This window comes from Portunus trituberculatus, chromosome 15, assembly GCF_017591435.1.
Source record: "Portunus trituberculatus isolate SZX2019 chromosome 15, ASM1759143v1, whole genome shotgun sequence".
NCBI lineage: Eukaryota > Metazoa > Arthropoda > Malacostraca > Decapoda > Portunidae > Portunus > Portunus trituberculatus.
The window spans coordinates 8,505,374-8,523,628 of NC_059269.1; the positions used below are offsets into that span (position 1 = coordinate 8,505,374).

The 18,255-nt window shown below is 36.9% G+C and overlaps 1 protein-coding gene across 3 annotated transcripts in view; it reads left to right on the top strand.

Moving 5' to 3' along the window:
- LOC123504228 (armadillo segment polarity protein-like) overlaps positions 1–11,400 on the top strand; it is a 43,681-nt gene extending 32,281 nt beyond the window's left edge. For all 3 annotated transcript variants that reach the window (XM_045254591.1, XM_045254592.1, XM_045254594.1), the window contains 6 exons: positions 230–436; positions 746–1,000; positions 1,953–2,123; positions 2,793–2,943; positions 4,841–5,086; positions 9,226–11,400. In XM_045254591.1, coding sequence (XP_045110526.1) covers positions 230–436; positions 746–1,000; positions 1,953–2,123; positions 2,793–2,943; positions 4,841–5,086; positions 9,226–9,437 — 1,242 coding nt within the window. In that variant the 3' untranslated portion in view covers positions 9,438–11,400. The remainder of the gene's footprint in view (positions 1–229; positions 437–745; positions 1,001–1,952; positions 2,124–2,792; positions 2,944–4,840; positions 5,087–9,225) is intronic.
- The last annotated feature ends 6,855 nt before the right edge of the window (positions 11,401–18,255 follow it).

Genomic DNA, 18,255 nt, shown 5'->3' on the forward strand with positions numbered 1-18,255 from the left:
GGTTAAGTAATGATATGAGAATGAACTAAAATTTATACTGTTGATGTAAAATGGAATATATAAGAGAGGGAAAGGTAAGAGTGAGTTAAGATGAGCTATTAGTATAGGACAGAAGTGAATGTGATTTCTATGTTATGACAACTCCCTTGAGGAACAAACATTAGGATAGTGTAGAGGAATTGCACATTGGATATTGACTATTAATGGCATGCACACCTTTCTTTCTCAGGACAATATGGACCAGCTTCTACAAAACTTGGTGCACTTGCTACGTGCCAGTGATATCAATGTTGTGACCTGTGCTGCTGGGATCCTCTCCAACCTGACCTGCAACAACCAGCGAAACAAAATCACTGTTTGTCAGGTTGGCGGTGTGGAGGCACTGGTGGCCACTATTTACAGTGCTGGAGAAAGGGAGGAGATTACAGAGCCTGCTGTGAGTACTGACTGACATACATAATTCTCTCTCTCTCTCTCTCTCTCTCTCTCTCTCTCTCTCTCTCTCTCTCTCTCTCTCTCTCTCTCTCTCTCTCTAGGTGAGAGGTAGGTGCAAAAATAATAAATAAGGGCCCCAGTAATTAATTCTGGGCAGTGGATTATCCCTCTTCACATCCAACTGATTTGCATAAGAATGCATATATATTTCTGATTATATTTCAGCTATGTGTGTTGTGGGATAGGAAGACTTTAGATAGGCTCATGGCTTAGATTAATGCTTGTGTTCCTTTTTTTATGATTGTTACAGGTATGTGCTTTACGCCACCTAACGGCACGGCACCCAGATGCTGAGGTAGCTCAGAATGCGGCACGTCTCAAGAATGGCATCCCTGTAATTGTTAACCTCCTCCATCCTCCTTCACGATGGCCTCTGGTCAAGGCAGTTATTGGTCTCATCCGCAACTTGGCCCTCTGCTCAGCCAACCATGCTCCTCTTAGGGAATCTGGGGCCATTCCTAGACTGGTGCAGCTGCTTATACGGGCTTTCCAGGACACACAGAGGGTAGGTGACCTGATCTAAACTTGGAAATTTGAAGCTTGGATGTGAATAACATAATTGAAAATGGTGAAGGTGGATGTGTGAAATGAAGTAGTTGCTTTTCAGTGAATGAGTACAGAAGGTGAAAGCTTGTTTCCTAATAAATGCAAACATACATGGACAGCAGGCTTTTTGGATTTCTCATTTTCTTTTCTTTCTCATGCTTGCTCACAAGCATGGCTCTATTGATATAGCATGTAGAAGATGGATGAAGAGTGTCGTTCATGTTAAAGATGAATAGAGAGCAGTTGTGAATGTGTGATTGTGAAATGAGTATGAAGGCCTCTGTGAGATTCTCCCATATTTGGTTGAATCAGGTGATTAAGATAGATATGATTAATAGGAATAAATTTGTTATGGTAAAGCAAAATGAATTATCCCAACTGTCAGATCCTGATGTGAATGGATCAAGGTATGTTGTACAACTCACCCTTGTGCAGTGTAACAAGTAAAATTCCGAATAACTATGGAATTAGATAGATTTTATTATATTTTTAGAGGATATTTTGGGTATGAGAAAGAGATTGTGTGGTTGTCTAGCCTTAGTTACTTTCTTTTATGAGATGTCAGCATGCTGCATAGGTAGTAAGGTGAATCATTGCAAAGTAACAGTTATTTCTTATTTTTCTTATATCTGAGAAGAAAACTCGCTAGAATTTGATGCTTGTAGTGAAGAAAAATGTTGGAAGTTGGTTAGCTGTTTACCGTAATAGTTTTAAATCTTTCTCAGTGGAATTTGAGGAACCAATATTCATATAATTAAGTTTTTTTTACAAGTGCTTTTAATAATTTTTTCAAGTTGGGATATTGTTGGTGCCAAGAATTAATTGTTTTAGAGATTTTAAATTGTTCATTCATAAAATATTGCACCTGTAACTTTTAGACATGTTCTGACAATGGTACTGGCCTCTTGCAGCAACGGTCATCAGTAGCCAGTGGTGGATCAGGCAGCATTGGAGCCTATGCTGATGGAGTGAGGATGGAGGAAATTGTGGAAGGAACCGTTGGTGCCTTACACATCTTGGCCCGTGAATCACACAACCGAGCCATCATTAGGGGCCTGAATGTCATCCCCATTTTTGTTCAGGTTAGTTGATATAGTTTTTGTAATACTAGTGCAGGTTATCAAAAATATCACACTGAAAGGAGACAAAGTACTGATCATGTGTGATTGTCATGAAAAAAAAAAAAGATAGTTGGAAACTACGGTGATTTTCTTAACCAGAAGTTCCAAGAGGCATCAAGGATTAGTGAAAGAATGATTGATTGGCTAGTTAATTACATTTGAATGCCATAATAGCAGATTAATGTTGCAGTTTGGGGGCGGGAAAATACTGTTGAGTTGTGATTTAAGGCAACTCTCACAGCAGATATATTCTTGCACAAGTACATGCTGCTTGCATGCTACTCATAGAGTAGCATGCAAGATGATATTAGTTACATGGCTTGACATATGAAAAAGATTAGAAGGAATTAGATTGGTATGAAAACAGGAATGAGAAAGGGAGAAAGTGAGTTGTTATAATATTAAAATTATGGAGCAAAATTGAAGAACTAGTAAGTGGCAACATTGTTGTGGAGAAAAGGATAACTTGGATGTTCTTGTAGGATGCCTAATTGATAAATGAATATAGCTTTTCCATTTGAAGTATGGACATGTGACATGTTTATCTTTAAGAATTTGAGATAAATTCAAAATTTGTACATCTATCTAATATTAGTGCTGTTTATGATGATGTTTTCCTGTCCTTATCAGCTGCTTTACAACGACATTGAGAACATTGAACGTGTGGCAGCTGGTGTCTTGTGCGAGTTAGCGGCAGATAAGGAAGGTGCAGAAATGATTGAACAGGAAGGTGCTACTGCACCACTTACAGAGCTGCTTCACTCACGCAATGAAGGAGTCGGTGAGTTATGGAAAATATGGATGTCTTGTACTTAAATTGATTTTGTTTAAGTTCTCTAGACAAGGGATTGTTTTGCTATTTTATTTGCATCATAAAGAAAGTCTTAGCAAATAAAAGCACTGACATAAGCCTGAGGCTTGTGGTCTTGAGGATATAATTCCCTTTCCCCATGTATAGTGGACACTGGGTGCCTCTTGTATGATGACACTTTGCTATCACTGAAGTGATAAATATGCAAGATGAATCTGCAAAAACAAATGTGCAGGTTTTGTTTTGATATATATATATATATATATATATATATATATATATATATATATATATATATATATATATATATATATATATATATAATGTATGTGTGTGTAAATTTTATGTTATGGTCTGTATCGCCTGTAGGTATACTTGAAGAGTATGGGAAGCTTCCACCCATTAGCGGCGCAGGCAATTTTGTTTATAGTGGTACCCATATTAGGGCCCATATCACCACCTAAGTGCATCTTTGGTGTAAGGCAATTATACCTCCACCTAAAACCTGGGTATCATGGTGACATGTAGGTAACTTTAATCCACTCGACAAATGACAAAGTTTCACGATGGCACATATATATATATATATATATATATATATATATATATATATATATATATATATATATATATATATATATATATGAGGAGTCTCGTGCTGAAGTAGCGTAACCGCCACCCTGACCGTTTTTGAGTTAGTACCAGTTCCCGGTAGATGGCAGTCTCGTACGCCATGTGACAACAAAGAAACACCTGATAGCCACCTCTATGACCCCAAGGCAGAGGGTTTAGAGTCACGTACCAACATGCAATAAATGTGTGGAGGAGGTCTGAAATTTCAGAGTTGAAGTAGCTTATGAGCCACCGCGAGCTAGCCAATGGGAGCGCGGGTTGCGGGAAAGCCACCGCTCAGCCAATCATAGCCACGTTACCATCCCGCTTCTTCAGTCAGGTGGCGGCATTCTTACAACACGTGTTGCATCTCCCTGGGAACTCTAGCTGTTTTCAGCCATTTTTCTTGTGGATTTACCTGCCAAAATGAGTGACCAGAGTGGAGGGGAGGTGTCAGTGCTTAGGGTGAGTAAGCGTAGATGGCGGGAGACATGGAAAAAAAAACATGAGGAAGGCGAAGAGAAACCGAGGTGAGGAGAATGAGTCAGGGAGGGAAGGTTGTGGCGGCGCGTAAGGTTGGCCCAGATTGTAAGTGCAAAAATAAGTGTTTTGCCAAGATTGGTGCTGATAATATTAAAGTGATATTTGATGCCTTTTGGGCCATGCACAGTCATGATTATTAATAATTAGATTATTCAAGATTTGGTCATTTTTCATAACCTAACATGTAATTTCTAACATTATCCACCATTTTTTCATTGAAAAGTACATAATAGAAGTTTCTAACAGTTAATTCCTCCCTGGTTTGACACCATTTCTATTAATGGTTAATGTTTCAAGTGATTTTTTTTTTTTTTTTTTTTTTTTTTTTTGTGAAAATGGTATTTTTTCATCCCAATACCCATTTAATGTGAAGGCTGGTTTAAAAGCTTTCCATTGGTGTATAATAAATTATGTTTTCATCAATTTTCGACCGCGTTATCATTGTTTAACTTTACGGGTGTTTTTCTCAAAACTATGTTAGTAGTGGTTACGCTCCTTCAGCTTGAGACGCCTCATATATATATATATATATATATATATATATATATATATATATATATATATATATATATATATATATATATATATATATTCACTATAGTTATCTTGCAAAAAGACTCAATCATTATAAATTGGTGAGTACTGGTTGTTATTATTGTTAGCATGCAGATTTTTGTTATTTGTAATAAACTTCAACATGATATAATTTCAGCCACATATGCTGCAGCTGTTTTGTTCCGCATGTCAGAAGATAAACCACAAGACTACAAAAAGAGATTGAGTATGGAATTGACCAACTCTCTGTTCCGTGAGGATGGCTCCATGTGGCAGGGAGACATGGCAGCTATGCCACCAGATCTCCAAGATTTCATAGCTCCACCAGAAGGGCACTATGATCCCATGTATGCCCAAGGCCCCCCTAGTGTCCACAGTGGCCATGCTGGGCCAAACTACCAAGGTAATCAATATTATAGAAATTAGTAAACACAGTCTCATATCTTTTCTCAACAAAGAAAGACATTTTGAAGGTGTTGCTGATTAGAAGGATTAATTTATTACTTACTTTAGATGTTAGTGGTTCTCTTAACACAGATAAAACATGTCACTTATCCATCTTAACTATATATCTATTTGATCCCTGTTCGAAGAATGCCTTGAAAGGACAGCTGCAATTGAAGTCTTATTCTTGTGCGTGCAGTCCAACTTACCATGCTTAATCCTTTTGTTCATCCCTTATCTCTTTGGTCTCCAATTTCTTTGAAGATTATCCTCTTCCACCATCCATATCTATCATTCATACTATCTCTTAATCATTGAACTTTCTGCCACTCTTCAACTTACTCAACCATTACACTTTTCATTCCCTATTTTCTTTCATTCTCAATTATTTTAGAATCATTATTGATAATTGTTCTTTATTTATTTTATATTTCATTTGATTAAGTGTGACATTGCAGCCCAGCAGATGTAAAAGCTTGCAGTTCTGCACTCCTATTTGTGTGTGTGTATAGGCCTGTAAACATACTTATCATCTTTAGTAGTATGATATAGACAACTTTAGTAGTATGATATAGACAATTTAAGTCTCTCTCTCTCTCTCTCTCTCTCTCTCTCTCTCTCTCTCTCTCTCTCTCTCTCTCTCTCTCTCTCTCTCTCTCTCTCTCTCTCTCTCTCTCTCTCTCTCTTGAAGACGAGATTCATTATTTAGATAATTTTGAATGTTTATTTAATTAATGTATTTGTTTTATCTTAATTTATTTTATTTTTCTTGTGTGTGTTTATTTCATTTATTTAGTATTTTCTTGTGTGTGTGTGTGTATGCATATGCATATTTACTTACATTTATGCATTTTTTATTTTAACTTTATTTTCTTTCCAGTTTCACAATTATTATTATTATTATTATTATTGATTTTTTTCAGCCTGTTTTGATATTTTGTATTGACTTTTACTAAAGATAATAAGCATAAAATTATTCACTCAGCCATTTCTTTCACCACAATGCATTGCATTGCCATCTGATTTTCCAAATGATTGCTCTGGTACCTGGTTTCCCTTTTATTCAAATAGGCCACCCAAGCTATGAATTTACTGTGTTTCTGATCATTTAAGCAACCTAAAATGCATGAAGAAGGGTTATGTGGGGCTATATTTGGTTACAGTAAGACAAGGAAAACAATTAGGTATATTTTAAGATGAGGTTACTTTGGCTTAGTTTTAGTGAAATATTGAAGATATTCAATTTTCAAGTGGCTCTCTCTCTCTCTCTCTCTCTCTCTCTCTCTCTCTCTCTCTCTCTCTCTCTCTCTCTCTCTCTCTCTCTCTCTCTCTCTCTCTCTCTCTCTCTCTCTCTCTCTCTCTATATATATATATATATATATATATATATATATATATATATATATATATATATATATATATATATATATATACTAAAACCCATCCTTTGTGTCTCTCTTGAAAATAACCCATAGGGCGTTGGCCATGTCTGCTGCCGTGAGACTATGCCAAATCTCCAATAAAACAAACTACTCACTGTCCTGTAGTCATAGCATTATAGAAAAATAACGTTCTCAGAACACTCAGAAACCTTAATTAAGTGGTAGATGATATAAATAATTGTCATATACGAAAATAAATTAAGCTAGTTCATATACATGGACGGTGATGTGTCATATCAGGTCAGGCGACGTTGCCACTCACGACCCAGGTGGAATTTCCCGGGGAGGTTGGGGGGGTGAGTCAGGTCGCCACGCACGTGTCGCTTCACTTCTCCTCTGGTCACTACCATGGAAGGACCCCCTGACGCTTCCCGTCATACACTGTCTTGCGCAGCCAGACCAAGGAATTCATATTCCGCCTTAATAGATATTTCTTGCAAGAGAAAGCAAATCGGGCAACACTCTTACCTTTAACTCAAGCAAGGAACCACTCAATATATTACTGTGTTTCTACTCGTATGTGCACTTATTTGACAAACATGTAAATTACTTGTCTCATTTTCATGTATATAACCAGAATCTTTATTGCATTTAATGTACTATATAGCTGCATAGGCATTTGGGTCTCTTCTGACTTCTTTTAATGAAGTAGAGAACGATCATCACTCCGTTTTCTTTGAAGAAGGTACTGGTATAGCAGTGGCAACGTCGCACCCAAGAGGAGCCACACCTTGTGGGTAGCTACGGATGAGTTCTAGTATAGTATTCTTTCCACTCAAATTAGGGGTATTTTAGTTTGTTAAAGGGTGTGGTTTTATTGATTAGACAAGATGGTGAAGGAATAGTTGGCCATCCATCACCTGCTACCTGTATTTCAGGTTTAACTTCATTAGTTTTTTTACCAACCCTGTGTAAATAATTATGGACTTGCCAATTTAGAAAGCCAGAGGATTATTTGTGTAGGGATTCACCCCTATCTAGGATTATTCAGACATTGATACACATAAGAGTCATCAAATTTTTACTTAATAAATCTCAGTATTGTACCAGTAATGCATTTTCCAGTATTTTTATATAATCATCATACAAGAATTGAGTGGTGCTTTAAAGTAGTTGGGCTCTAGTCTATTGTAACACTAGTCCACAGCCTAAATCAAGGTTTACCTCTATTTACATATAATTGTGCAGAGACCTGTGCTTATAACTTGATACTTGTTCCATAAGCATTATATACACTGCATTATGTAGAAGAAATCATCAATAAGATATTTCATTCAGATACTTACTAGAAATATACTGAAGGCATGTTTGCTAACTAGTTCACTTATTTGAAGCATTATCCTGCTATTGAAAACAAGAAATAGAAAAAAATTGGTATTGTGATTACCATTGACAACCTATCATGCACAAGGTTATGGTACTATTAGGCTCTGTGTTACATTGATAGGTTTTATATTTGTCTGCTTCTCTAAAATGCCATTTCAATACATGCTGGTTACAGAGCTTGCATCGCTGTATTTTATTGTGGCTGATGGTAAACTTGAGCTTTTCAGTTGTGTGTATTCTACTTCTGCTTTAATGAGGGGTATAGATCAGAGCAAGACACATGTATCTTCTTTGTACATAGTGGTATTGATTGGTGGTGCATATGTACCAAATTAAGTAGATGTGTAACATTATATATATTATACTTATGAGAATAGCTGAGCACCTTGAGTATTTGGATATGGAAGTTAGAATGCAAGTGGCCATGGAAGAGTGGATGACATTCTGAGAGACAGTTTACGAAAACCGTATATTTTTGATGGACAAGTTGCACATGAATGAAGAGGGTGTCAGATGACAGAGAAAAGTTGATGCATGTGAACATGGAACCTTGAAATGTTAATAGCTGGATGCATATAACACAAGTTTATATCTACACTAATATATAATTCTGACAAGTAATCCTTATGTGTCAGCCATCTAGGAGTGTTTACTTTGCTCAGCTAGTAGGTTTACTAGGGTTAATGAGATGCAAGATGTCATGATACTGAGTTACCACATGTGATGTATTACTGTGTTAGGTTTAAAATTCCAAGTACTGAATAAATTATATTTGGTGAAATTCAGTTGAAATGCATAATTAACTTTAGAGAATTCTTATTTTAAAGAATTTAAGTTGTAAACTTACTATTTTTTATTAAATTCTGGTGACAAATATAGTTGATTTACCTGCTTAAATAGAAAGATTAACATATGTATCACCTAATTGTCTGGTATGATATTAAGCTGGTTCTTTTTGTCAATGGACTTGTTTCATCCCAAGCGTGGGGAAAAGTTAGATGATAATCTTTGGATTAGGTACCAGAAGAAGGTAAGCTGTGAGATATGTGAAGGAGCCATATATAGTGACAACAATCAATTGACTAACATTTCTTATATATATGAGCAGCATAATGAGAACCTTGAAATTGTTTGGTTTGGAGAATTAATAAACATTTAAAAGTTTTCCATGTACCACCCTGCATCAAGCTGGAAAGGCAAAGAAAATTAGCAAATGAAAACCAGCCAATAGATGCTTCCCTTGAATATTTTTTGAATCCTTTCCTTAAATGCTTCATTTTCATTATGTAAAGTGGCATTGACTTTGTTTTAATATGTAAATGATTTGCAGGCGGCTATGACCATGTGCCTGTGGACTCGATGCAGGGCTTGGATATTGGCTCCCAGCATGGGGGCCCAGGGTCAAACTATGGCCCTATAGACCCCAGAGACTTACCACCAGGGCACCAAGGCCACCCAGACTTAACATTTGACCAGCAGATACCTCCACAACCTCCTCGAGACAACAATCAAATGGCAGCTTGGTATGATACTGATCTGTAGGCCAGCATTACTAAAAATTGACTTAAAGGAAGAGAGAGAGAATTATAGTATGAGTGCATAATTAAGTCAACCTCAATTGAGAGGCCAGTCCCAAGTTAAGCCTGGGAAAGTGGTAGTCCTGCTGGCAGTGAGAGCAAAAGTAACATATCCAAATGAGGTGTGATGATTGCTTTAAAGGTGAGAGAATTTACAGTTTGGTAATTCATCATTCAGCAGAATAAGTAACATTTTATTTTTCATCTATTTTTTAGAATTTATTTATCTTTTTCATCCCGGCTATATTTTAAAAATTTCTTCATTGTTAACTAATTTAAATATTTTTTGTAATTTATAAAATTCATATTACTTTCATGATATGAAAGGCCTCTAATTTTTCATCATGTTCATATCTCAGGTGCTGCAGCAGATACTTTTTTCTCCATAAGTTTTAGAAAGCATTACTCTGCTAATAAGCAGCTCTTGTTACATTTTTAAGTTTTGTATTGTGCATTTAGTCAGTGTTTGGTGGATTTTGGATTGTTTGCTGTAGGTAATGAATGTAAATGAAGAGATTTGAGATTCAGTAATGTAAAATCTTTTGCAGCACAAAGTGTCAGTTTAGTCATTATAGTTAGAAGATGTCTTTACATTACCAGCCAAATACAAAATATAATGATGGCTATGATGAATGTAAATAATTTTCTCTTAATATTTTGTAAAAACTGAATATATGGTAACCATCACAGCTGTCATGTTCCATCAATGTATGCTCACTAGAGCATGTGATCTTCTTTCACATATGCAGTGTTTTGGTACTGGACCATCATGTTTTTTTTACCATTCTTCTGTTAGCTTGATTGTAATAGTGATTCTTTGTATACTATAGAAATGATGCCCGTAGAATATATTAACTAAGACTTCTAAGCTTTTCTTGTTAAGGACAATCACATGAGTATAGAATACTTCAATCATGCAGTGTATGTTTTCTATCAAAATGCTTCTCCCATTGTATAAGGTTTTTGTAGCTCATGTCAAATAATAGTTGTCACCATCAGGCTCTACAGGGAACAAATGCTGGAGTCTGTGGTACTCATCTGAGTCAAGGTAACTCCAACAGCATCCCTCTGTGCTTTCGTATGTTTCGAATGAATTGTGAGCTCAGCATCCTCAGTATATGAAGTAATGTATGGCTGATAAGGGGTATGGAGCCCAAAAAGAGTGTAGCTTAGACCTTCCTACTAGAATAGCTATGATTTTGTATAGATTTTAGTAAGGCTTCTTATACTTTGTACAAACCGAGTAGCAGGCCATAGTGAGATACCATTATACCTTTATCAAGACATGCATTTTCATCTGTCATTGTCTTTTTGATTGCCATTCTGCATCTACATTGATAGATTATATGATGGCAATGAAAAATTAAGTATCTATTCACTCTATTTTCAGCTTTATTGAATCATTCAGGACAAATGTAGACATAGTAATCCTTTGTTCATATTCACCAATATCCTCATTTATAGATACATATTTACACCACCTTATATTATTAGTTTGCAATGTGCCACAGTATTAGATATAATGTTATGAGCAATTCAGTGAAGTCATGTAGATTCCCATCTTGTACTACTATCAAGAAGGAACATTTCAGATGTATATTGTGCATTTGTGTAAGACCTGACACACACTACTGCCACCATCACCAGTACTACAGGTGCAGAATATACATCTTAAATGTATTTAGTCATGAATATTACCTTGTGTTCAATTTGGCAATCAAAGGCAAATAACATCATCCTAGTATATAGTTAAAAATTGGAGTAATCTTTTATGCATTTTTTTACTCTCAAATGCTAAGGGGTGTAGCTATTTTCCTATGATTGTTCTATGTATCCTTCTTCACCACATGTTAGATTTTTAGTCTGTGTATCAATTTATCAGATAATCCATTGTAAGTGAAGTGATTAATAGATATGAAAGTTTTTTATATAATTGTTTTTCTCCTTGGTACTGAATTATTGGTAGAGTGACAGGTTAGTCAACAACAACAAGCTCAGTATTTTGAACAATTGAAACTATTGAACTAATTGGTCATTTCATGGTTAGTACTATAGTATTTATTACAAAGATGTGTTGTGTTTATAAGGTTAACTATACCAAAGCTCTCTCTTCCAAAGAAGTGGGGTAGCCAAGACAAGGCACAACCTCACAGTAATTCATACCACTCTCTTAACTCCATACAAGAAATAGGGATATATTTAAACAATGTTATAAACTTACTTTCTGGGCTAACGATTGCAAAGAAATCTTTCTCTTCTTCAAGAGAGATGAGCTAATTATTCCTAAAATGAATGGTTGGGAAGTGTGCAATAAGGCTGCAGCAAGTGAAAAATGGGTAAAGCAGTCATTTAAAAAATATAAACTTTTGTTAAAGTACTATGTGTGTATGAAGTGCATGTGACATCTCAATTGAGACTCCATATTAGTTATGACTTTTTTTTCCAGCCAGACACTACATTTGTATCCAGCTCCAGCTTGAGTTCTAAACTGAATGAGCAAAATGTAATCTCAGAATTAAACTTTTGTTTATATATATATATATATATATATATATATATATATATATATATATATATATATATATATATATATATATATTTATTTATTTCATAAATTTAAGATCATCAACACTATAAAGTTACGTACATAAGTACATTAGTGTACATTATAATGACTTAAATTGAACTGCCTAAATGTTTAACTTCATAATTTTACTTTCATTAAACCTTTCACTGTACTATGATACACTCTTGCTTTGTTTACTCCCAATGGAAGTTCAAGTTAGATTAAACTTGTTATAATTGATTCATAAGAAATTTTTGTGAGGTTTTTGAGCGTAGCCCTTCGTTAAGTGGGGTTGCCTATATATATATATATATATATATATATATATATATATATATATATATATATATATATATATACAGGCAACCCCACTTAACGAAGGGCTACGCCCTAAAAACCTCATACAAAATTTCGCTATGAATCAATTATAACAAGTTTAATCCCTAACTTGAACTTCCATTGGGAGTAAACAAAGCAAGAGTGTATCATAGTACAGTGAAAGGTTTAATGAAAGTAAAAATTATGAAGTTAAACATTTAGGCAGTTCAATTTAAGTCATTATAATGTACACTAATGTACTTATGTACATAACTTTATAGTGTTGATGATCTTAAATTTATGAAGGGAGGGAGAGTGAAACAGGAAAGACACTAACTGGCAACCTGTGGAATGTAAACAAAGGGCACATCATTGTATTACATACAGAACTTATGTACCACATTTCCACAAGGCTTTCCATTTTATCCATTGTAGAGTCATGAGTTCAGGTGGTTCTTTTAGCTTGCAAGGAAGATACGGTCTCACCAGCCTTCTTAATAGAGTCTGCTGACTTGAAAATAGTAGACAGTAGATGGAGTCAAGATGGTGGCGAGCAATGCTATTAGTTTTCTCGCCTCTCGTGTCTGTGAATAATATCCAGCTTCACTTCGAGAGTAAGAGACTTCCTGGTCTTAGCAACGCTAGGCGACATTGCAGGGCGTTTTGGTGGTAAGTTGAGCAAGGGAAGACGAGCTGCTGCTGACGCTGTTATTGTTTTGAACAGGGGGAGTGAGTGGTGTGCATGTTGTCCACGAGAGGCGCTGGTGTATTCAAAAGCCTGTCAGCTTTTTATGGCCACGATCCTCACTCCTCCACGGCCTCCACACCTCCATGGGACCTCCTCACTAGTTCCGCCCATCGCATTTTCGTTTAATAGTACTCAATAAATTTCGAAAGTAATATAATTGAATGATATATAAACAAGTAAACGAGGAGCTTAGAAATTCTTGTATACAACTTTTATTATTATTATTATTATTATTATTATTATTATTATTATTATTATTAGCATTATCATTATTATTATTATTATTATTATTATTATTATTATTATTATTATTATTATTATCATCATCCATTTCTAGCACTTTTTTCCTGTACGCAAGTCACTGCACTGCGAAAACAGATAACAGAATCAGAAAGGAGTGTTCTGTATTATGAAGGCGTTATCTCTCGGAGAAAACATAGATAAGGGCGTTCATACGACAAAGCTGCAACTCAGAAACGTCAGCTGGCCGTAACTAGAGTTATTATCTTGAAAAAAAAAAAAAGAGCGTAGTTCGCAAGGCCTTTTATCAGACATTATTATACACAAAACATGCTAGTTAACCCTAAACAGGTAGCGCTGGGTCCACTTAAATTCCTATCTCTTTTTACTCGTATTTGGCCTTATCTAATTCCACCCTTTCAAACTTGGAAAAAATTACATGGATAAAACTTCATTAAAACGAGTTTGGTGTTCGTTAAACGAGCAGATGGTAGTAAAATGAAACCTTCGTTGTAGCAAAATTTCATTGTGTGAACCTTCGTTAAGCGGGGTTTGCCTGTATATATATATATATATATATATATATATATATATATATATATATATATATATATATATATATATATATATATATATATATACTGTATATATAAAATATTCAATTTTTTTTTTTTTCATAGTTTTGGTGTTAACTTTACAGGCTTGAGCATGACAAATGACTAGATTCTGCTGAATCACTACAATTCAGTTATATTTTTTGAATTGTGCCAAGTATTGTTTTTAAGTTCACAGAACTCATGAACTGAATGCCTATCTTCCTGATTGGAAAAGGTCATTTCCAGGCCTCTTTATGATGTATCATAGGATGTCATATAGTTTGAACTTGGAACACCCTAATCCTCTCTTAATATAAAGACCTGTGGATAAGAGCTTTGCAACTAATGTGTTTTCTGGTACTTGGTGAAGTAAGCAAACTACAAAAGCTGTGAGGTACTACATGCACTTACCACACATACACCCTTCACCTGAAAATCAAAATTTAAAAGCAAAATGGTAACTCATTGTTATGCCTCGGAGTCCCCTTCAGGGGAGGGGACCAAAAATGTCCCCAGGTCAGACACCCCTCTTGATAACGACCCCAAATGCCTCAACTTTTTCTACATTAACTTCTGCAACATTCACAGTCTTAGATCTAATTTTCAATCTGTAGAACACCATCTCTCCTCTACTAAACCTCATCTTCTTTCCTCACCGAAACACAGCTGTCTGAGGCAACTGATAGTAGCCCCTTCTCTGTTCCCTCCTACTTTCTCTATTCTCATTTTCATTCCAAAGCTGGATTTTGCATCTATGTACGCAACAACTTAACTTGCTCTCGTGCCCACGCTCTTGAGTCTTCCGAATTTTCCACCATCTGGCTACGACTTAACAGTCACTCTCAAACTAAATTAATCTGTGCTGTTTATCGCTCCCCTAACTCTTCTGACTATAGTAAATTCTTCGACTACTTAACTTCTAAAGTGGAGCACATTCTGTCCCTCTACCCTTTCGCTGAGATTTCCATTCTTGGAGATTTCAATGTTCACCACCAGCTTTGGCTTTCCTCTCCCTTCACTGACCACCCTGGTGAACTAGCCTTCAACTTTGCTATCCTCCATGACCTAGAGCAACTGGTGCAACACCCTACTCGTATTCCTGACCGTCTTGGAGACACGCCCAACATTCTTGATCTCTTCCTCACCTCTAATCCTTCTGCTTATGCTGTCAGCCTTTCATCTCCGTTGGGCTCCTCATATCACAATCTCATTTCTGTATCTTGTCCTATTTCTCCAATCCACAGGATCCCCAAAAGCGAAGGTGCCTCTGGCGTTTTGCCTCTGCCAGCTGGGGGGACCTGAGGAGGTATTATGCTGATTTTCCCTGGAATGATTATTGCTTCCATGTCAGAAACCCATCTCTTTGTGCTGAACACATAACAGAGTTGATAGTGTCTGGCATGGAGGCGTACATTCCTCATTCTTTATCTCAACCTAAATCTTCTAAACCTTAGTTTAAACTCACCCTGTTCTCGAGCTATACATGATAGAGAGGTTGCCCACAAAAGATACTTGAGTCTTCCATCTCCTGAATCTCATGCACTTTATATCTCTGCCCGGAATCATGCCAAGTCTGTTCTTCAACTTGCCAAACACTCTTTCATAAATAGAAAATGTCAAAATCTATCAAACTCAAACTCTCCTCGTGACTTCTGGCATCTAGCCAAAACATCTCAAATAACTTCACTTCTTCATCTTTCCTCCTTTATTTCATCCTGATGGCACCACTGCCATCTCTTCTGTCTCTAAAGCTGAACTCTTTTCTCAAACCTTTGCTCACAACTCCACCTTGGACGATTCTGGGCTTGTCCTCTCCTCCCTCTGACTATTTCATGTCTACAATCAAAATTCTTCGTAATGATGTTTTCCATGCCCTTGCTGGCCTAAACCCTCGGAAGGCTTATGGACCTGATGGGGTCCCTCCTATTGTTCTCAAAAACTGTGCTTCTGTGCTTGCACCTTGCCTGGCCAAACTCTTCCAACTTTGTCTATCGACTTCTACCTTTCCTTCCTGCTGGAAGTTCGCCTACATTCAGCCTGTTCCTAAAAAGGGTGACCGTTCTAACCCTCAAACTACCGTCCTATAGCTTTAATCTCTTGCTTGTCTAAAGTTTTTGAATCTATCCTGAATAGGAAGATTCTCAAACATCTGTCACTTCACAATCTTCTGTCTGATCGCCAGTATGGCTTCCGTCAAGGTCGCTCTACTGGTGATCTTCTGGCTTTCCTTACTGAGTCTTGGTCATCCTCTTTTAGAGATTTCGGTGAAACTTTTGCTGTAGCGTTAGACATATCAAAAGCTTTTGATAGAGTCTGGCATAAAGCTTTGATTTCAAAACTGCCCTCCTACGGCTTCTATCCTTCTCTCTGCAACTTTATCTCAAGTTTCCTTTCCGACCGCTCTATTGCTGCTGTGGTAGACGGCCACTGTTCTTCTCCTAAACCTATTAATAGTGGTGTTCCTCAGGGTTCTGTCCTGTCACCCACTCTCTTTCTATTATTCATTAATGACCTTCTTAACCAAACTTCTTGCCCTATCCACTCCTACGCTGATGATACCACCCTACATCTTTCCACGTTCTTTCAGAGACGACCAACCCTTCAGGAAGTCAACAGATCACGCAGGGACGCCACAGAACGCCTGACTTCCGATCTTTCTAAGATTTCCGATTGGGGCAGAGAAAATCTAGTAGTTTTCAATGCCTCAAAACTCAATTCCTCCATCTATCAACTCGACACAACCTTCCAGACAACTATCCCTCTTCTTCAATGACACTCAACTGTCTCCCTCTTCCACAATGAATATCCTCAGTCTGTCCTTTACTCATAATCTTAACTAGAAACTTCACATCTCATCTCTTGCTAAAACAGCTTCTATGAAGTTAGGTGTTCTGAGGCGTCTCTGCCAGTTTTCTCGCCCTCCAACTGCTTACTCTGTATAAAGGCCTTATCCGCCCCTGTATGGAGTACTCTTCGCATGTTTCGGGATGTTCCAGTCACACAGTTTTACTAGATAGGGTGGAATCAAAAGCTCTTCGTCTCATCAACTCCCCTCCTCTGACTAACTGTCTTCTACTGATCTTGCTTACCGCATGCCTTCCCTCCTCCTGCGGCCTCGCTGCACAAGGCTTTCTTCTTCCTCTCATCCCTATTCTGTCCAACTCTCTAACGCAAGAGTTAATCAGTACTCTCAATCATTCATCCCTTTCACTGGTAAACTCTGGAACTCCCTCCCTGCATCTGTATTTCCAAATTCCTACGACTTGTCTTTTTTAAGAGGGAGGTATCAAGACATTTGCTCCCCAACTTTGGCTGATGCTTTTACACTTTTTAGAGAGCCAGCACTCAAGTGGGCCTTTTTTTTATCTTTTTTTTTGCCTTTGGCTGGCCCTCTTCCCTACGTAAAAAAAAAAAAAGGTAATCAGCATTATATTAACAGAAGTGGGTTTTCTCATTTCATGAGCCTTTGGCAAACCTTGATACATTACAGGAAAGAAAATAACAGGTGAATAGATAGAGAAAAAAATATATCACCATCACTCTACTTCAAGCAAGGTGCAGTAATGAAAGCAATGGTTAAGAGAAAGATGAAAGAATGGATGATGTTTGCTATATATATATATATATATATATATATATATATATATATATATATATATATATATATATATATATATATATATATACAGTAAGCCTTGGCAAATTAATTAGTCTGGCGAAACTACCGCCAAATGCGAATTTCGCCAAGCACGAGTTCTAAATACCATATAAATTGCCTAAAAAATGCCTCAATCAGTATTTGGTCATTGCCAGAGTCCTCTTTTGACCCCTAAAATACCATCCTTCGAGCTAAAATAAAATATTTTGCCTTCACATATTAGAACATAAGTACAAAACAGACCAATAAACAATAAATAAACCTAATAAGACATGATAAGAAGGCTGTAACTCTCGCTTTTCCACCTGTTTCCCTCGCCCACTTTCGTCCTTGCCACCACCAGGACCATCTGTTGTGCTGGTAGAGGGTATGCTGGCGGTAAATCGACAGAAAACGTTCCCACGCTAGCAGAACAGAGGGTAGCACAAACAAAATGGCAGAAGGGAACTCTCACACTGCGTTCTGATACGTTTAGAGAAAGATCTGATCACCGGAGAGCCGCGTGGTTCGCCGTGCGACCGCCAGGGGACCGCCAAGTTTGAATTCAAATCACCAAACGTGCACTCGGTGGTCCGTGGCTACCCTACCGCCAAAAGTGAATTTCGCCAAGCTGAGATTCGCCAATTGCGGGGACTTACTGTATATATATATATATAT